This window comes from Vespa crabro, chromosome 3, assembly GCF_910589235.1.
Source record: "Vespa crabro chromosome 3, iyVesCrab1.2, whole genome shotgun sequence".
Classification (NCBI taxonomy): Eukaryota; Metazoa; Arthropoda; class Insecta; order Hymenoptera; family Vespidae; genus Vespa; species Vespa crabro.
Genome location: NC_060957.1, coordinates 9,851,234 through 9,870,537, shown reverse-complemented (window position 1 = coordinate 9,870,537; position 19,304 = coordinate 9,851,234). Strand labels below are relative to the sequence as shown.

Genomic DNA, 19,304 nt, shown 5'->3' with positions numbered 1-19,304 from the left:
AATTTCTATTATTACCCTGTATGATGTGTCTTGGAAGTATATAAACCATGAGTACTGTAACGTAAAAGTGTGTGAACGTGGCACCCCTTGAACCGACAGATATCCAAGGAAATACCAAGCACGACCCCAGTCACTGCATCAAGCGCACCTACCATCATCACCAAACCTGTCACTGCTATGACATCAGCTCAAGTTTCTCCAGTAGTAGCTATGGCCTCCAACCAAAGGCAAATTGGACTTTTGACTTCAGTGAGCAGTGAAAAGCCGCAAGAAAAGAGTGGAATGTCCGTATCTGCAACAGGAGTGACGGTGCCAACAGCTAGCAGTAATCATCATGCGGAGGTGTGTGCGGTGCAGGGACCGCCGAAGCAGCTAACATCTATCTCCCCAAGTCCTTCGCCAACTTCCACAACCCCGTCTTCTTCACCCAGACCCAGTTCTGTCAATTCTATCAGTTCCATTAACAGCCTGGCGCACCAAGAGATTACGGGTGGCCAGGCTAGAGTAGCTCAGTCGCCAGCCACGCCTTGCACATCAGCAACTGCTTCTTCTTACTGCAACACGGGCGCCGGTGAAGGGCAGCATCAAACGTCACCATCCCAACAACGTCCTACACCTTCTCATATTACGATCAGTACCAGTACTGTCTCTAACAGTCTGGCTATTCCTCAGGCATCCCCCACTGCTAACGTGATGGTGGGGGCAGCTCCTGCCCGCCAATTATCCTCGGTAGACCACCAGATTAGAGTGCTCACCCCATCTGAAATCATGCGCACCCTCCCCTCCTTGAGCCAGGAGCACTACGATCCGCCACCCACTGCAATTATTCACACTGTACCTGTACAGACCCCGGCTATGGTGAGCCACCTATTCTGTGCCTCTAGTGTCTTGCCTTGTGCCACGTATCTAATCGAGACTTAGTGTTCTTTACTTTTTTTTTTTTTTTCTTTTTTTTCCTTTTTTCTTCATATATACATATATTTATTTGATTTTTTTTCTTTTTCTTTTCTTTTCTTTTTTTTTTTTTTTCTTTTTTTTTTTTAATAATTTTTTTCTAATAATTTTTTTTTGTCCTTTTAGAACGAAAATATAATGAACAATCATACAGATTTATTTTGCAATACAATTGTACGTTCGTTGATATAAGTGTACATACCATAGCCCTGAAATATGATATATAATTCTGGACGTTGATGTAATCTTTAATTACATAAACACCGAAATATTTCAGGACATTGGTTACATTCAAATAAGATCACTTTGATGTTGCATTATTATAGTTCTTGATATGAAATTCAATTTTTTCGTCGTTTAGTTGGAATGAACAAAACTTCGATATTTCATGTGCAAACGATTCGTTTCTTTTGTATGGCCATGATATTACCCACAATAATTGTAAGTTGGAATATTTCAAATTTTTTTTATTTCCATTTATTTTTTTTTTTTTATTTTTTTTTTATTTTTATATATATATATATATATATATATATATATATATATATATATATATATATCTCAAATCATTTGGCATGTTAAAGGCATCCATTTACGTTTCTTTTTCTTTCCTTTTCCTTAATATCATATCGAATCCTTTTTTACTATGTATTCCACAACAACAAAAAAAATACAATACCCATTATGTCCCTCATTATGTAGTAAAATGTTAAGCTTTTTACGAACATCGTTAAAAGGTTTTTAGTAGATATACGTTGTGATATGTTGTAGAAATGTTTGTTCGTACAATGTTTACACGTTTATTATACTAATTGTTTTTACTACCTACACTTTCAGATTACCAATTATTTATATTGAAATTTTTTTACATTATATCAAAGACCTTTTTTTTTTGTTTTTTGTTTTTGTTTTTTTTTTCTTTGTTTTTATTTTTTTTTTTTTTTTTTTTTTTTGGTTTGTTTTGGTGGTTTTTTTTTTTTTTTTTTTCCAGTAACATGAACTAGTCACGAAGGAAATTATTTAAGTGAAGGACATCATTAGTACATATTTGTAACTTATATAGGTTGATACATTGCATTTTTAAAATTATTTTAGAAGTCTACTTATATTAATAAATATAATTGCTGATCTCTAAAGTCTAATGTTTTAAAAAATAATTAAGAAAAAAAAGTACAATAAATTTTATACATTGCTTTATTTTAATACTGTTTACTATTATAAACTATTAACATTTATTTAACATATGTATTTTATATTTTATAAATTTATTATAGTTGTAAACTCATTTTGTATTATGCTTATTTTATTTATTGAAATTTTTTTTTCTTTTGTTAATCTTTTTAATTTTTGTGCATGAGTAATATTTATAAAAAATTTGTGATGATGAAAAAGTTCGTGATTGTTTTATTTTAACATAATGAACTTTCAATATAAATGGAGTATGAAAATATTTTTTTTTAGATGGTGGCTGGTTGTTCCTAATAAGTTGCACATGTGGAAATAAGGTCTTGTTGATAAATTTAATTTTTAGTATCATGCCAGTATGTTTTTGTGAATGTTGTAATAAAACATTTTGGCTGATTGTCATTAATGCCTTGTACTTTATATTGCTCCAAAAATTATTTGATTAATAGGTCATTATATCCTAAAAATAATACTATTACATTTTTAATGAATAATTTCATATAAGTAACAATTAATATTATATATTATTCTTTCATAAATCGAAATTCATTCAATTCTATTTATGCATCTTTTTTTTTTTTTTACTTTCTTCTTCTTTTTTTTTCTTTTTTTTTCTTTTTTTTTTCTTTTTTTTTTTCTTGTATTCATCCATGAAGGATATAATGATCTTTTTCTATATATTTATCGTGCTTTTAACAAATTGTTTTTTAACAGGAACAAGAAAGACTTTCCAATAGAGACCGTTCTAGTAGAGAAGCAGAACAGGAACGTCAGTGGAAACAATTGCAAGCTTTACGTCAGCAACAAGCACAGATTCAACAACAAGTAATTCAAGAGCAACGTGTACACGGTATATATAATCACATTGTACATACTGATATTTATAAATATAATATATTTATATTATTATATTTACGAATTTCTATAACAGCTATAGCCAGAGTACATAGACAAATAAGCGAAGATAACACATCACAATTAAATACTGATAATCCAACAGGATTAACAACACAACTTCAAGTTTCAACATCACAGGTATGTTAATACATTAATTCTCATGTATTCATAATACTTCGTCGATACTTTCATGCATGATATTTTTTTAGGAGGGAAATCATTTAGGACCACTTGCATCCCCATCCCCTGGTTCACGTGGTACCTTTGCAACACCTCCAGTTAAAGTAACAAGAGGGGTAGCTCCACCAAGTCCTCATCAAGGTATGCCACGCTTACCAGCTCAACCTTGTGGAACGGTTACACGTCCAGTTGGAACCGTGGTCAGGCCAGGCATGCCAAATAATTTCACACAACCACCTTCTCCGTTCTCACCTCAAGCTCCTCAATCTCCCCATGATTTTCCTCAGTCTCCTGCATCCTCTCAATCTCAAGATCATTTTCAACGCTTCGATACGAACGAAGCTTTCTCTCAGGCTTCCCAAACACCTAGGTCACAAATATCTGGTACACCTTCATATTCTACATCACCAAGAAATGAAGTGTTCTCACAACCACCAGGTACACCAAGACCAATGTTTAATCCACCCACACCACGACCTACTACTCATGTGTATGCTCCATCTCGTACTCCTGATCCTTATAGTAATCAACCACCAACACCATCACCTGTTCCAAATTATCCCTCACCAAGATCAGAATCTCGGCAAGAACCACAACAGCAAGAAGTATTCAATCAACAGCCAGAAGTTAACAGGCAATTACGCGATCTTCTCCAAAGGCAACAGTTCAATAAGAAAATTGAATCTGTTAATGCTTCTTGGAATCCAGGTAAATTGTAATATTGTATAATAATTATATACATTTTATTACGGATCTTTAATAAAATTTTTATCATTTTTTATATGCTTATTTTGAAGATGGACAAAATAACACTGACGGAAATCAGGGACAATTTGAAACAGGTCATGTGCAACTTCCACAACATTCTCAATCCAATAATAATACTGGGGAAGGTACATTTAGGCATCCACTTCCACCAAGTGTCGTAAGACCACGGATGCCACTTCAACCAAATGTTTTAATAAGAAATTCAATAGGTATGATTTCAAGTGTTATTGAAAAAAAGAAATAATAATAATAAATAATTTAATTACAATGTCAATAATAAATATAATTAATTATATATGTTTAGGAATAACTTCGAGACATCCTGTAAACATAGATGCGAGACTTCAAGCTATAGATTCACGCGCTAGAATGTTATTACAGCGACCACAAGTTAATGCAAGTATTCCACAACAGCACTTTCAAAGTACGCAACCTTTACAAACTCGGATGCCGACTGCTAGAAGTACACTTCCGGAATCTTATGATGTACTCCAGCAACAAAGGTTTCAAGGTATTCTATAATTCATATTACTTTTTATTATTTTATAAGTGAAGTGAAAAAAATTTTAATTTTTTTTTGTTTTATTTTTTTGTTGTTTCTTTCTTTTTTTTCTTTTTTTTTCTTTTTTTCTTTTCTTTTCTTTTCTTTTTTTTTCTTTTTTTTTTTTTTTTTTTTTTTTTTGTTTTTTATACTAAGAACCAAATCAGGGACAACCTCTTGGACAACGTATGGTACGACCAGGTCAAGATAATTTAACTCAAGGAATGCGTATGTTAGGAACGCAAGGATTGGTTAGACCAACTATTATGCAATCAACTGTTAATGAAGCTACTAGCACTCCAGAACCGTCAGAAATTCCATACAATGTAACTGCAGAACTTGAGAAATTAGAACAAGAGGAAGGAGCACCAATGGTCGAGGTCGAGGGCGTGAGTGCAATATTAGGTGATTTAGGTGACGATGATGATGAACTCCTTGGTAAGTAAAAATTTGCCTGAATATATAAATTTGTTTAACTTCTTAATATATATATATATATATATATATATATATATATATGCATGTAATATTTGTAATTCGTTCTTTACAGCTGAAATGGGTGCAGATTTTAATATTTTAGAATACGCAGATCCCGAATTAAATAATATAACTGGAGGTGATAAAACTAATATTCTTGACTTAGAATTGGAACAAGTTGAAGTAGAAACGAAAGAAGAAAAGCAAAAGAAGGAGTCTAAAGAAGAAGAGCACAAATCGGAAGATTTAGCTGGAACAAGTAGAGTACTCACTGGTATCAGCGAAAAATGTACAGTGAGCACTGTACAAACGTCGACTGATACAACTACTGTACCAACACAAGTACAAGCAATGACATCTTTAAGTGCAACTCCACAAGCACCTCAACAACAATCGGCAATTTTACCACAATCACATCCTCAAGCTGTTGTTGTACAACAACAAATGCATCAGCATGTACAACAAGCAGCGGCAATGGGACGACCTATGCCTCCAGGAACTCGAATATTGTCTCCTGATGGAGCTGTTGGTGTCGTTACATCGACTAATACAGTTACCGTCAGTTATCCTTCCACATTTCCTGGACATCCTCAAAGAGTACCACAAACACATATACAAGGTAATATATGATCCAATTTTATACTCGTGGATAATTGATTAGATTTCTATCTTTGATCCATATATTCGTATAGAAAAAAAAATAAAAAAAAATAAAAAAAATTATTTATAGTTGCTCAACAACAACGTCTTGGTATGAGGGTTGCTGGAGTCCAAAATGTGGCTGGTCGCGTGGTGACAGTGAACCATATGATCGGACCACGTTTGCCACTTGCACCTCCACCACCGCCGCCACCTCCACCACCACCGTACCCAGGCCCACCACCACCATATCCTGGTCCTATACAGGTTTGTATAGATAACATATTTCTTATGTTTCCTAATTTCTGCATCGCTTTCATATCCAGTATCTAATTACATTTAACACCCTTCTAACCGCAAAATAAAAAAGAACTTGATCTCATGCAAATACAGAATATATTTGATATTAACGTATTTCTTATTTTTTTATTTTTTTGTTTATTTTATTTTTTATTATTTTCTTTGTTTTTTTTTCTCTATATTTTTATCTTTTTTTTTTTTTTTTTTTTTTTTCCCCAATTTAAAAAAAATTTTTGTTCAATAAGTTTAACAAATCCTAGTACTATATAGATTATTTCAAGACTTGAAAATGAAATAACAGTTTTTATTGATTTAGAAGCTAACGAACGAAGACACAGACAAGATTTCAATATTATGTTGCCAGAATATAGTCGATTGATTATATGTTAAGATAATACATGAGAAGGGGTTTAAGATACATTTGTTGTATTACGCATCAAAAAGAAATTGAAGTTTGCTGTCAACGTAGGTGTAGCCAAGCGATTTATTTAATCTAAAAGTATTGGCTGGTAAAATGGTGTTTTGGCCTGGGTGTTTGCAATGCATTTGGTGTTGGTGCATGTCTAGATGGGGCTGTGCCCAGGTGGGCGGGGCTTGACGCGGCCCCCAGTTCATATAGGGCACGCAGTGCCAGTGGCTGGTCCACCAATGGCCCCAGTGGTTCATTCTGGTGCGCCTGCAATGGCACCTCACCCTCATCGAAGACCCTTGCTTCTGCAGGTGAGCAAGACTTGAGGCATTTTTTGCACTCAGCACAAATAGTCAAAAAATCACCTGCAATAGTAAAGAGAATAATGAGGATGTATTACACAAGATGATTGCATATTGCACTATTTTTGTTAATATAAAGAAAAAAAGGGAGAAAAAAATCAAATATTTTAGTGATAATAATTTTTTTAATATATATGTGTGTATGATATTTTAGCAATAAATATTTTATTGAAATTAAATTTTACAAACGATCGATATGAGTTGCCATTCCAAAAGTTTTTCAAATATATATGTGTTACATTAAAAAGAAAAAAGAAAAAAAGAAGTAAAACAATGTTACTATTTTTTATTTATGATATATTTTTACGCTTGAAAAATCTTATTATTAGTTACTTTTAATGTTAAGATTGTGCAATGTATTTTGTGTATGCATGAACTTTAAATGGATTAATTTAATTTTTTTTGAAAAGGGTTTATAGTTCATACGAAATATATTTATTAAGTATTTTTTTAGTTTTTACATTTAAAAAAAAAAATTATAACTAGCTTTTTTCTACGTTTTATTGCCTTTTAAATCATTCGAAATTAAATATAATTTTTACAAACGCTTATACATATATATATATATAATTGATTAGTACTATTTTCGCATGTCCATGTTTTATTCCGAATTACACACTTAAATGCTATGTAATGTTATATAGCTATATCATAGTTTATTAGAAATGCATTGCATAACAAATATAAAAAGATAAATCTATGCTAGATAAAAAAAAAAAATTGTCTCTGTTGATCTTATTGTTCTTTTTTTTTTCATTTTTGTTCATTTCAATTGAATATCCAAGATAAAAGGCATTTGTTAATGTGAAATTATTCTATACAAATAGAAAGTGACCTTAACTGTTAGCAGTCATGTTCACAGGAGCAACCATTGCTATTAGAGGATCTTTTGGAACAAGAAAAACGGGAACAAGAAAAACAACAGCAGCAACAACAGCAGCAACAACAACAAGTTGACAATACAACTCCTAGTGGAACTCTTTTAAGTGATAGTGACTTTGAGAGACTGAGAGCAGACGTTTTAGGCTCTGCTCCGTTAGCATCCCCTCCTCAAGGAATGGTACCAGTGCCTGGTGGAATTCCTGTTATTAGACCACCGTGTACACCGAGACCACCATCTGCCCCAGGAAAAAATTGGCCACAAGCAGTTTCAGACGCGGCAAAGCTTGCAGTACAAGTACCCAGACAACCAATCGCTACGCAAACACCACCTGAACGTCAGTACCACATAAATTATTAATAATTTTACGTGTTATATATATATAACATTTTTTGTTTTATTTTTGTTTTATTTTTATTTTATCTTTTTTTAATTTCTTTTTTTTTTCTTTTTTTTTTTCTTTTTTTTTCTTTTTTTTATTTTTTTTTTTTTTTATTTTTTTTTTTTTTTTTTTCATTACAGCAAGAGTAGCTACATTCAATATACCTCAAATACCAGCACCACCGACTCCGCCAGAAAACATAGTGAACGAACAGGATCGTCAAATGCAACTCCAATATGAACAGTGGTTGAATCACCAACATCAAGTATTAACACAACAACTAAAATATTATGAAACGGAAGTCCAGAAGCTGCGCAAAGTAAGAAAAGTAAGCATAGTAAATCTTAATGATATTTTATATAGAAATAGTATTATGTTTCCTTAACATTTTATGTTTTACACAGTCCCTTAATAGCAAACAACGACAACTTCGGAAATCTGGTAATGAATTGACAGAAAATGATGCTGCCGAACTTCAAAGAATTTCGAGTGAACAAGCAATATTACAGAAACATTTAGATGCTAGCCGAAAACAAACGAGACAACATGGGATGTTGATACAAGAATATAATACTAAACAACAACAGAAACAATCTCAACCACAAAACAGTGAACCTTGTTCACCGTTAATGTCTCCTTCTCAACATTCACCAATGCATAGTCCAGCTGCACTTGTTTCTCAAAGTCCAGGTCCTGGAAGTGTCCCTGCAAATATGATACAACATTCACCAGCTACGCCGATTATACAACACAGTCCTAATCCACCATTACTGCAACATAGTCCAGGTAATCCACAAACAGCAAATCCGGGTACGATGTCTCCTCACAATATGCAACAATCTCCGAGGATAGGGACCCCTCATTCGCAAGGCGAAGAGAGTCCTTTCAGTCCAGGTGCTATGTCGTCACCAGGGATTTGTGGTCCATCAGCTACTAGAATGACTTCGCCACAACATCGTGCAGTAATAACAGGACGACATGCTACGAGTCCAGGTTCTTTTACAACAGAAGCACGAAATACCCAACAAATTATTGGAGATCAAGGAGTTAGAGTACATGCACTTTCTCAAAGATTCGTTCGTCCACCGGTAATAGGAGAACCTGGACAAAGACCGAGAATGCCATTACAAGGAGGAATAGTATATGGTCAGCGTTCTCCACTTGGAAGTCCTCAACCCAATCAACAATCATTGATGACTCAACAACAGCATCAACAAATGTTACAACGACAGCAAATTATGCAACAACAGCAGCAACAACAACAACAACAACAACAACACGATACAAACAACGTTACTCAAGACGGGCAAAATACTATAACTCAACGCACTTTACAAATGGCACAGCAAAGGCAACAAATATTGCAGCAACAACAAAGGCAACAACAATTTCTACAAATGCAACAACAACAGCAACAACAACAGCATGGAGCTACAATGCAAAAACCTCCAAATTCTCCCATGGTATCTCAGCCTGCAAATTCACCAAGTCCACAGCTCCATCAACAAATATCGCAAAATTATGGACAACCACCGAGCTCACCAATGCCACGTAGTCCTATGGTACAACAAACGATGGGTTCACCTATGCTTCAACAACAATTAAGTCAAACTTCTCAACCTCCGAGTCCAATGAATACAAGAATGCATACGCATCCTCCCACTTCTCCAATGGTTTCTCAATGTCAACCACCTAGCCCTATGGCTCGTAATCATCCGTCAACATCACCAATGTTACAACATCAGCTTAATAATTCACATCACCCACCACCATCACAAACACCAAATTCTCCAATGCCACGTAGTCCAATGGTTGGTGGTTCTCCAATGCAAATGCAAAGACGACAATCTACTGGCAATAGTCCAGCGATGCCTGATAGACCGCAAAGTGTTGAAAATCCGGGAACCCCAAGAACACCACATACTCCTCATACACCCCATGCAGTTTATGCCCCTCAAAATTCAGGTAACGCAGTAATGTCGAACGATCAACAACAGCAACAACAACTTTCTCAACATCAACATCAACAATCAGTATCACAGCCAGAACAAACGTCTGTAGATCACACAAATAGAGGAGGTGGAAATCCACATAATCCAATAAATCCATTACCATTCATTCCAAACTTTGGAAGATATGGATTTTTTAAACTTGGTTTAAGAGGTGGCTCCCCAATGTGGTCAACAAAAGCAGAATCTAGTAAGGGTAAAACTGCAGAGACTCATCTATTGAATATTGATGAAAAACCTAATACATCAGTTGTACATAGAAAAACAGGTATACCACCGTCAAAAATTAATTCTTTAGTTTGTGCAGATTATAATGATTTCGACGATGATTCTCATACGCCACCTCAAACGCCCCCAACATCTACAGAATCAAAACAGACACCGTCGTTACCTGATAATGGTCCATTACAATTAGGAAGCCCAAGTGATAAACTTGAACCTATACCTGATACTACTGATTATGATGATGATAAGACGATAGTTAACACTGAGGTAACATTAAGTTCAACGGCTCAACGGGATAATGATGACATTACTGTCATAGAACAATTTGGAGACACAGAGTTAGTAGATGTTATATCAGGTACGCTTGATGGAGACATGCAAGAAGAATATGTGCTCTTTGAGCCTGGGATGGTTGTAGATTTATCTGCTGATAGTAACGATTCTCTTTGTCATGCACTTGTTAATGACGGTAGTCAAGGACATGACTTGGTACAAATTTTGGAAATTGAAAATCCAGAATCTCAAACTGATGAACCTATATTAAGCGATGAAGATCTTGTACCTTCACATACAAGAAATAAAAAAGGCTTAAGATTGGATATCGTAAGAACGCTTCAATCAGGAAAAAGATTGTTGGCAGTAACAGATACACCAGAGTCCCCTGATCAAGATGAATTACGTGTAGATCCATCACCTGGACCATATATGGATCATTCACCAGACCAAGATATTATGGTATCTTTGGACAGTGAATCAGAGGTTGTTATTATTGACCCTAGTACGAAATCACCTGAAGATAATTTCTCTAAGGAATCTTGTGAGGAAGAAAATGATAAAATAGATACTACAAATAATTTAGATGTACCTAAAGAAAATATTATAAAAGAATCTTCAAACGAGGATCAATCAGAATCTCAAAAAGAAACGAAACAAACAAAAAGCCCGATAGCATTTACGTTTCCTGAGAGTGTATCATATAGTCAAATACCGCCTTCCAGTTTACATCAGGCAAATATTGGCTTACCTGTTAGCTGTTTATCTACTATTATGTTTACAACAACTTCTACAACAACTGAAACAAATGTCATAACAGTATCGTCAACGATATTAACATCGGATACAACTGCTAAGTCATCTACGACATTTCCGACCGTATGCGTGACAAAGGAGCAAGTAACAAGTACGTTAAATTCTCAAAGACAAACTATTTTATCATCAACTATGGCAAGTATTGTAGCAGATGCTAAAATAGCAGCTAAACTTAGTCAAACTGTTTTAGAAAATATAGGAGTTACTTCACAGCAAATCACGCCTGAAACAAAGACACTACCGAAAGTGACTTTGTCCAACACAGAAGCTTCAACAACATACATTATAACAACAGACAAAATATCAACGCCTAACACACAGTTTGAATATACAAGTTTTGTACAGAATGTTAGTGTGAATACAACAGAATCAACAAGTAATCCTACAAAATTAGTATTAAGCGTCCAGCCTACATCAGTTACTTTATCAACACCAAAAATGTCAATACCTGATCTACCTAAAAAAGATATTGTCGTAGTTACTCCAAAAGACGATAAAAATGAATATACTGGGAGTATTGGAAAAGAAAAGAATGAAAGAGATGAAACGGATAATGCAGAAAAAAATCAAGAAAAAGATAATATTGTTTCAAAAGTAGATATTAATTCAACTGCAATTTCAGATACAATAATTTCAGATGATAAGAAAAATGATCCATTGAATACAACGGATGAATTAGAAAGTATGTTAGAAGCTATTCATAATCCTGCTGAAAATAATATAACTGGAAAAAAGAATCCACATCCTGAGGAAAAATCAAATGTCTCCACGTTGAAGAGAATGTCGCCTGTTGCTGATGATTTGTCACTTGTAAATATTTTAGAAAATGATGTTGAACCAGCCGTTGAAAATGACAATAAACAAGATGGCACAGACACAGAAGTATCAAAAGTAGAGAAAACTAAGGAGGTAATAAAGCAACCTATTAGTGAAGTAAGCAACGCGGATATCGATACGAATCAAATTATAAGCGATATTAATCAAGAAGAACATAAAGAGAATAAAGACAATGTATCCTGTACAGAAATTGAATCTAATAAACCATATTTACAGCATTGCCTAAATGAAGAAAGAAATTTAATGGAAGAATCATCGGATGATATATTAGATATGCTTCACAATATAATATCTTCTAAACCAGAGATGGCAAATACCGATATTCTTCATGAAGACAGATCTAGAAAATCGAGTCTTATATACCAGTTACCAACACCATTGGATACATTACCTCTTAATATTTTACAAGACTCATTGATGGACTTGGAGCAAGAAAATTTGGAAAATGAACATCTTCTATCTTCGGAAAATAAAATGTCGCCTAAACCTCAAAAAACAAGTCCATCGCCTACGGGATCTATATCTAAGAAAAGTCCACCGCATCATACTGTCCCGTTGGTTGTGAGCACAGTAGCACAATTACAAAAATGTACAACTACAGTACCTCATCTTTCTCCTTTGTCCAAGCCTACAGAGCTTACATCGAATGTGGCCAATGTATCGCATCAATTGAGAACATTACTTTCTTCTTTACAGACAAATCATTCTCAAAACTGTACAACCAGTCAACAACCTACTATCGTTACTATGGTATCTTCGGTCATTTCAGCGCCGAAAGTCGGAACGATCTTATCAACGAGCACATCTTCTCCGAATTCTATTAATAATACGCAGCCTAATTCAAACCTTCGTTTACAGACATGCATGACTTCGTCTCTTCATGCAAATACAAATAAAGTAGATATTGAATGTACCACTACTGCATACACTTCACAGGGTAAAGAAAGTACAAACTCTACAGTCAGCGTTATTTCAAGTCATTGTAAAGTAACAACCTCTGAGCAATTTCTACGAGTAACTTCAAGTGGAATTCAATCCCCATCAACAAATTGTCTTACATCACAAACATCTTCTGTAATAACTCCTAGACAACCAACTAATACTGGTATATCTATTACCTCAAATGCAATGTTAAATGCTATGTTAGCTGGTACAAATTCGGCAAAACCAACGATCGCTGGACATAGAGCAAATACTGTCCCAACACAGGCCAGTAACTTATTAAGTTCAGTTATGCCACCATCATCTGTACAAAGAACACAAAATCTGCAAGCAATATTGCAAGTAAGCTCAAATAACTCATCAATATCTTCTCGCATTGCCGCTAATTCTACCTCGACAGCGATAAGTACATCTATGCAATGTGTAAGAACCATTGTACCACCTACAGTAACATCTAGTACAAGTAATGTTAGCGTTACTACCAGTATATTACAATCTACATTGTCTCAAACTTCGACACTTTTACAAGCTCAACATAGTTCTGGGCAATCTCAATATAAAACTGCAGGTCTCTTACCTATTGACAATAAAAATAATGAATTGGAGGGATTAAATCAAAGTTCTGCTGGAAAGAAAGAACAAGATGAGACAAATTCTAAAATGCAAACAAGTATTGATAAAACGGTTACAACAAGAAACGAATTAGAAATTGGTAAAGGTAGCTTAACAACAAACTCTCACAGAATGGAAGAATCTCAGAATGTATTATTGAAACAATTATTGCAAAATACAGCATGTGCAACTACAACATTGCCAGTTAGTAGCTCACAAGGACCAAGTTTGCCTTTAGTACCATCATTGGAAGCACAATTAGCAAGGCCAATTCCACCTACTCCATCCTTTCTATTATCACCTATGCTAAATGAAACACCAACTGCCAAATCACCTGCTAATAAACAAGTTCTTACTAGAGAGACTTCGTTTCTATCACATTCGGTCACTCCTCTTAAAGTTCAAAGTCCACCGATAAAAGAAGAACCTCCAAAGCCGCCACCACCACCGCCACCACCACCTCCACCACCGTTAGCAACATCTACACCGACCCTGACGCAACAACGATCCGTTGATACAATGGTAAAGCAACAAACGACAAACCAGACACCAAAAACTGTGTCTACCACTACACAGGCAAATCAACAACCCACTACTGCTCCAACTGTGAAACAAGTAGCACCAGTGTCAACAAAAAATTGTGAAGTACTATCTTCTTTGCAACAGGATACTAATACTAGCCAACCTCCGATGAAAACATCTAATGATCCTGCTATCACAAATACTACACAAGTGCAACAGCAACGTGCATCGACACCTATGATAGTTTCGAGAATGGTTTCACAAACAAAGCCTACCGTAACTACAACTGTACCTACAAAAATTACGCAGGCTATATCACAAGCATCAAATAACGTTCACGTTACACAACAAGCCCCATCAGTTACACCCCCTCAGACTTTACAGTCTCAACCTCTATTGTCAGTAACTCAAAAATCTATAGCTACATCACAACAATCTACACATATTAGTTCAGTACAGCCATCAGTGCCTCAAACAGTGCCCCATTCTATGGGTCATCAATCACAGATGTCACAGGGTGCAAATGCACAACATTCAGTGCCTTTAGTAGAAGTCAAAAAAGAAATTCTTGATGAAGTTCTGTCCAGTGGTACACCTACCCAGTTAACCGATACCAAAGACTTTCTTACTGCCAAAGAGGAGCTTATAGACGGATCTATGGATGATAAAACTGGTATATTATTTATATACCATATTACCTAATCTCGATTAATAAAATAACTTTTATTAATAAACAGTGTATATAATAAATATATATTATATATTTATTTTTAGATCTCAAAAAGTTAAGAAGGCGTCAGTATCAGCAAAAACGTAAACAGAGTCAAGGCAAGGACGCAACAGCGGTACCTCAAAAGAAGCGATGTAGAAAAGTATCGCGATTAGACGAAGATTATGACACGTTTATCGATAATTTTATGATTCAATTACGGCAACTTCAACCAATGGCAGTGTTGGAACCTCTATTAGGGAGAAATTATGGTGTTTGTCCTATTTTTGGTTCAGGGGAATTATTAAAAATCGTAAGCCAAAAAGATTATAATACCAGAACTGGAGATTTAATTGGCTCATATGGTTCTGCTAATATACCTGGTGTCTCCGATCATTATAATACTCAACCTTTTGGTGAATTAGAACCGTTACCTCCTCAACAACCTATTTCTACACAAAGAGGATTTTACGACCAGGAATTTCCACCTCTCAAATTGGATGACTGTATGTATAATAATAACAAATTAAAATACCTTTTAATAAAAATTATTTCAGTTTATTTTATAAAAATTATTATTTTAGCCGATGAAAAGAAAGAAAATTCCTTGATAACGAATCGTGATGTTGATTCTCCTGATACGATAGTAAGCTCGTCATCCCCAGAATGTGTGATACCAGAGTTCATTCCTCGTTTCCCAGGATTAAGATTAATCGAAGAAGAGTCAGACGAAGAATCTGATTGGTTGAAACGAGTATCACCTGTTATACCTTTAATTTCTCCTATACCAATTAGACTTAAACCTACCTATATAAGAGATACAACCAAACAAGATAAAGAAAACTTAGGAATTCCAAGGTATATGTTGATTAATGTTATTACTTAATAAATTATACCTTGTTATCTTTCTTCCTATTTTTTTGCTCTTCTTTTTGCTTTTTACTAAATCTACTTCTCCTCATATAGGCTTGGAAAATCTCCACCAACACCATTAAGGGAGAACGGAAATGTTACTGTTACCTTGACTTTGAATAGTCAGGCTGCAGATGATATAATGGGTGTACTTAAAGATTTGGCAAATATACTAAACATAGCTCCTCCAACTGGTTACCAGATAGTAGAACGTACCACTACTCCTCCTAGTCAAAAATTAGGACTTTACAGAACTAAAGGAAAAGATGGCAAAGAAGGAGGTAACTAAATTGTTTAATGATTTTATTTATTATAATTGATATCCTAAAAAAAATAAATGTTCGATTTGTATGATATAGTTGGACCTGTTGAGAAAAGAAATAAGCTAAACTTTTTATTTATAGCACCAATTGACATACAGAGTATTTTGAATGGTGCTGCCAAATTCTGTCGTCATTGTGATGTTGTGATATTAAATAGCTTAATAAGAAAAAAAGTGTCAGATTTACCATTTTTGAGTAAGGAAGAAGCAGAACCTGGTGACGAATTATGTTTTTGTTCAGCAGCATGTTATATGCAATTTGCTCTAATGCATAGGACACCTACAAACACGCAAGAAAAAGTTAGTTATATATTCGAAGAGAAAAATTTTACCTTCGGAATGCATAAAATTTACTTTGTCCTTTCTTTATAGGCTGCGACAATAGTAGATCATTTATGCCAAAAGGTAGATCCCAAGGTAATAGATGATGATTTTAAAAAAATGCAAGAGAAAAAATTTTCACTTAAGCAATCTATCGACCACGTGGAAAGTATGGAAATAGAACCTGAAAATAAATCGGATGTTAGAATCAAAATTGAGGAAGAATTCGAAATGCATGATAATAAGGAAGATTTATCGGATGAAAAGCGACCAAAGAAACATGCTGCTCTCGAGGAACCAGCTAATGAAACGAGTGAACCACCCCCGCCTGCGAAAGTATGGAGAGGTTTAAAATATAAAACTTGGACTATGGGTGCGATACAGCCTGCAACTAAATATAAAAAACCCACCGACAAGGAAATTACCGATGTATGGACAATTGACATCGCATTATAAATATATCTCTTATTATTGTAAAACGATTAACACATGAAATATTGTAATTATATTTATAGATGCTTTTCCGCATGGGTGTAACCGTGATACCTGCAAAGGCAGAAGACAGTCGCCGATGCATGTTTTGCCAAAGCCAAGGAGACGGTACTGCCGATGGACCAGCTCGATTATTAAATTTCGATGTTGACAAATGGGTACATTTGAATTGTGCATTATGGTCGGAGGACGTGTATGAGACGGTAAACGGCGCATTGATGAATTTGGACACTGCTTTACAACATAGCCTTGTATTGAATTGTATCGTTTGTGAGAAACCGGGAGCTACAGTGAAATGTTTTAAAATGCGTTGTACGAACGTTTATCATCTTGGTTGTGCAGTTAAAGATGGTTGCGTATTTTATAAGAATAAAGTAAGTATCTATATTTTACACGAGGAGCTGTATATAACTCCTTAAACATCAAAGGCTAACTTTGTACTAATGATAATTTCAGAGCACTTACTGCTCGCAGCATGTACAGAAAAATGAGAAGGATAACGAATTGACAACCTTGTCCGTATTTAGAAGAGTTTATGTAAATCGTGACGAGAATAGACAAGTTGCAGCAGTGATGCATCACTCTGAGCATAATCATCTACTCAGAGTAGGAAGTCTAATTTTCTTAAGCGTTGGACAGTTACTTCCTCATCAGCTCGCTAATTTCCACACGCCTAATTATATATATCCGGTCGGTTATAAAATCGTACGATTTTATTGGAGCATGAGAAGGCCCAACAAACGTTGCCGATACGTATGTTCTATCCACGACGTTTCAGGACGACCCGAATTCAGAGTATTAGTACAAGAACCATTACAAGAAGATGTTGAATTACGTGATGCTACGCCACGAGCTGTTTGGAGTCGAATCCTCGAACCTCTTGCTGAACTTCGTAGGTCGACACACAGTGTTCAATTATTTCCACGTTACGTTTCTGGTGAAGATCTTTTCGGCCTTACGGAGCCAGCTGTAGTACGAGTTCTTGAAAGTTTACCTGGCATCGAAACCCTAACAGATTATAGATTTAAATATGGACGCAATCCTTTATTAGAATTACCTTTAGCTATTAATCCAACTGGCAGTGCAAGGACCGAAGCCCGATTAAGAAATCAATTACCTTGGAAACGACCTCACACTCAACGTACTGGCTCTTCGGCTCGGGCAAATTTTGTACCGACTGCCACGGTAGCCGGTGAAGTTGCATGTCCGTATTCGAAACAGTTCGTACATTCGAAAAGTTCGCAATATAAGAAGATGAAACAGGAGTGGCGAAATAATGTTTACTTAGCACGTTCCAAGATTCAGGGTCTTGGTTTGTACGCCGCGCGCGATCTTGAAAAGCATACAATGGTCATAGAATATATAGGGGAAATAATACGAACTGAATTAGCTGAAACCAGAGAAAAGCAATACGAGGCTAGGGTAAGTAAAGCTTTATCTCTTTATATAGACTTCTTTATTATTTTTCATATTTTCGTGTCATTTTAATCATATAAATATATTCTTTTCTTTCTTTTTTTTTTTTTTTTTTTTTTTTTTTTATATTTCAGAATCGTGGTATTTATATGTTTCGATTAGACGAAGAAAGAGTTGTTGATGCAACTCTATGCGGTGGACTTGCCCGATATATTAATCATTCTTGCAATCCCAATTGTGTCGCTGAAATTGTTGAAGTCGAACGTGATCTCAGAATTATAATATTTGCAAAGCGAAGAATCTCACGTGGTGAAGAGGTATATTGGCTTCCTTTTCAATGACAAATCTTATAATTTTCTAGACATTACATATTGAAATATATTTTCAATCCTTTCACAGCTGGCATATGATTATAAATTTGATATCGAAGATGACCAGCACAAGATAGCATGCGCATGTGGTGCGCCTAACTGCCGCAAGTGGATGAACTAAAGAGAAATCGTCCACTGTTGTTATTGTTACTACGTTATTGGGTAGGTTTTACATGAAGAAAAAAATTATATATATGTATATGTATATATACACACACACATATATATATATACACATATAAAGCTATTATATAAATGTATATATACACAAATGTATGTATATATATATATATATATATATAAAGCTATTATATACATATATATATGTGTGTGTATGACATATATAATATATTTTGTATATATACATATATATATGATAGACACATTATTTAATTTGTAAAGTGCCATTGCAGTTTGAGTAATTGAATCATAGTGAAGTTGGTGCTATGCCATCACAACATTCCTCCAAAGTTGTACAATATTAGTTTTATTCTATATAAACATAAATCATTGAACGCTTGTATATTACGGAAGAAAAAAATTTTCTTAAT

The 19,304-nt window shown here is 34.8% G+C and overlaps 1 protein-coding gene and 1 long non-coding RNA gene across 8 annotated transcripts in view; one reads left to right on the top strand and one right to left on the bottom strand.

The window, feature by feature from the left end:
• LOC124423094 (histone-lysine N-methyltransferase 2C-like) overlaps positions 1 to 19,014 on the top strand; it is a 26,450-nt gene extending 7,436 nt beyond the window's left edge. The window contains exons 14-35 of one of the 7 annotated variants that reach the window (XM_046960460.1): positions 100 to 342; positions 2,854 to 2,989; positions 3,071 to 3,174; positions 3,246 to 3,924; positions 4,014 to 4,193; positions 4,289 to 4,495; positions 4,682 to 4,963; positions 5,076 to 5,621; positions 5,733 to 5,908; positions 6,509 to 6,661; positions 7,575 to 7,929; positions 8,115 to 8,302; positions 8,379 to 14,883; positions 14,985 to 15,425; positions 15,504 to 15,777; positions 15,886 to 16,112; positions 16,191 to 16,453; positions 16,526 to 16,903; positions 16,990 to 17,340; positions 17,423 to 18,388; positions 18,517 to 18,699; positions 18,782 to 19,014. In XM_046960460.1, coding sequence (XP_046816416.1) covers positions 100 to 342; positions 2,854 to 2,989; positions 3,071 to 3,174; positions 3,246 to 3,924; positions 4,014 to 4,193; positions 4,289 to 4,495; positions 4,682 to 4,963; positions 5,076 to 5,621; positions 5,733 to 5,908; positions 6,509 to 6,661; positions 7,575 to 7,929; positions 8,115 to 8,302; positions 8,379 to 14,883; positions 14,985 to 15,425; positions 15,504 to 15,777; positions 15,886 to 16,112; positions 16,191 to 16,453; positions 16,526 to 16,903; positions 16,990 to 17,340; positions 17,423 to 18,388; positions 18,517 to 18,699; positions 18,782 to 18,874 — 12,930 coding nt within the window. In that variant the 3' untranslated portion in view covers positions 18,875 to 19,014. Of the gene's footprint in view, positions 1 to 99; positions 343 to 2,853; positions 2,990 to 3,070; positions 3,175 to 3,245; positions 3,925 to 4,013; positions 4,194 to 4,288; positions 4,496 to 4,681; positions 4,964 to 5,075; positions 5,622 to 5,732; positions 5,909 to 6,508; positions 6,662 to 7,562; positions 7,930 to 8,114; positions 8,303 to 8,378; positions 14,884 to 14,984; positions 15,426 to 15,503; positions 15,778 to 15,885; positions 16,113 to 16,190; positions 16,454 to 16,525; positions 16,904 to 16,989; positions 17,341 to 17,422; positions 18,389 to 18,516; positions 18,700 to 18,781 lie in introns of all 7 variants that reach the window. The other 6 variants (XM_046960461.1, XM_046960459.1, XM_046960465.1 and 3 more) reach the window with 6 other exon arrangements.
• The window catches only part of LOC124423098, a 3,916-nt gene continuing 912 nt past the window's right edge, over positions 16,301 to 19,304 (bottom strand). Inside the window, exons 2-3 of the long non-coding RNA XR_006942006.1 lie at positions 16,508 to 16,658; positions 16,301 to 16,433 (exon numbers count right to left, since the gene is read on the bottom strand). This is a non-coding gene — a long non-coding RNA (uncharacterized LOC124423098). The remainder of the gene's footprint in view (positions 16,434 to 16,507; positions 16,659 to 19,304) is intronic.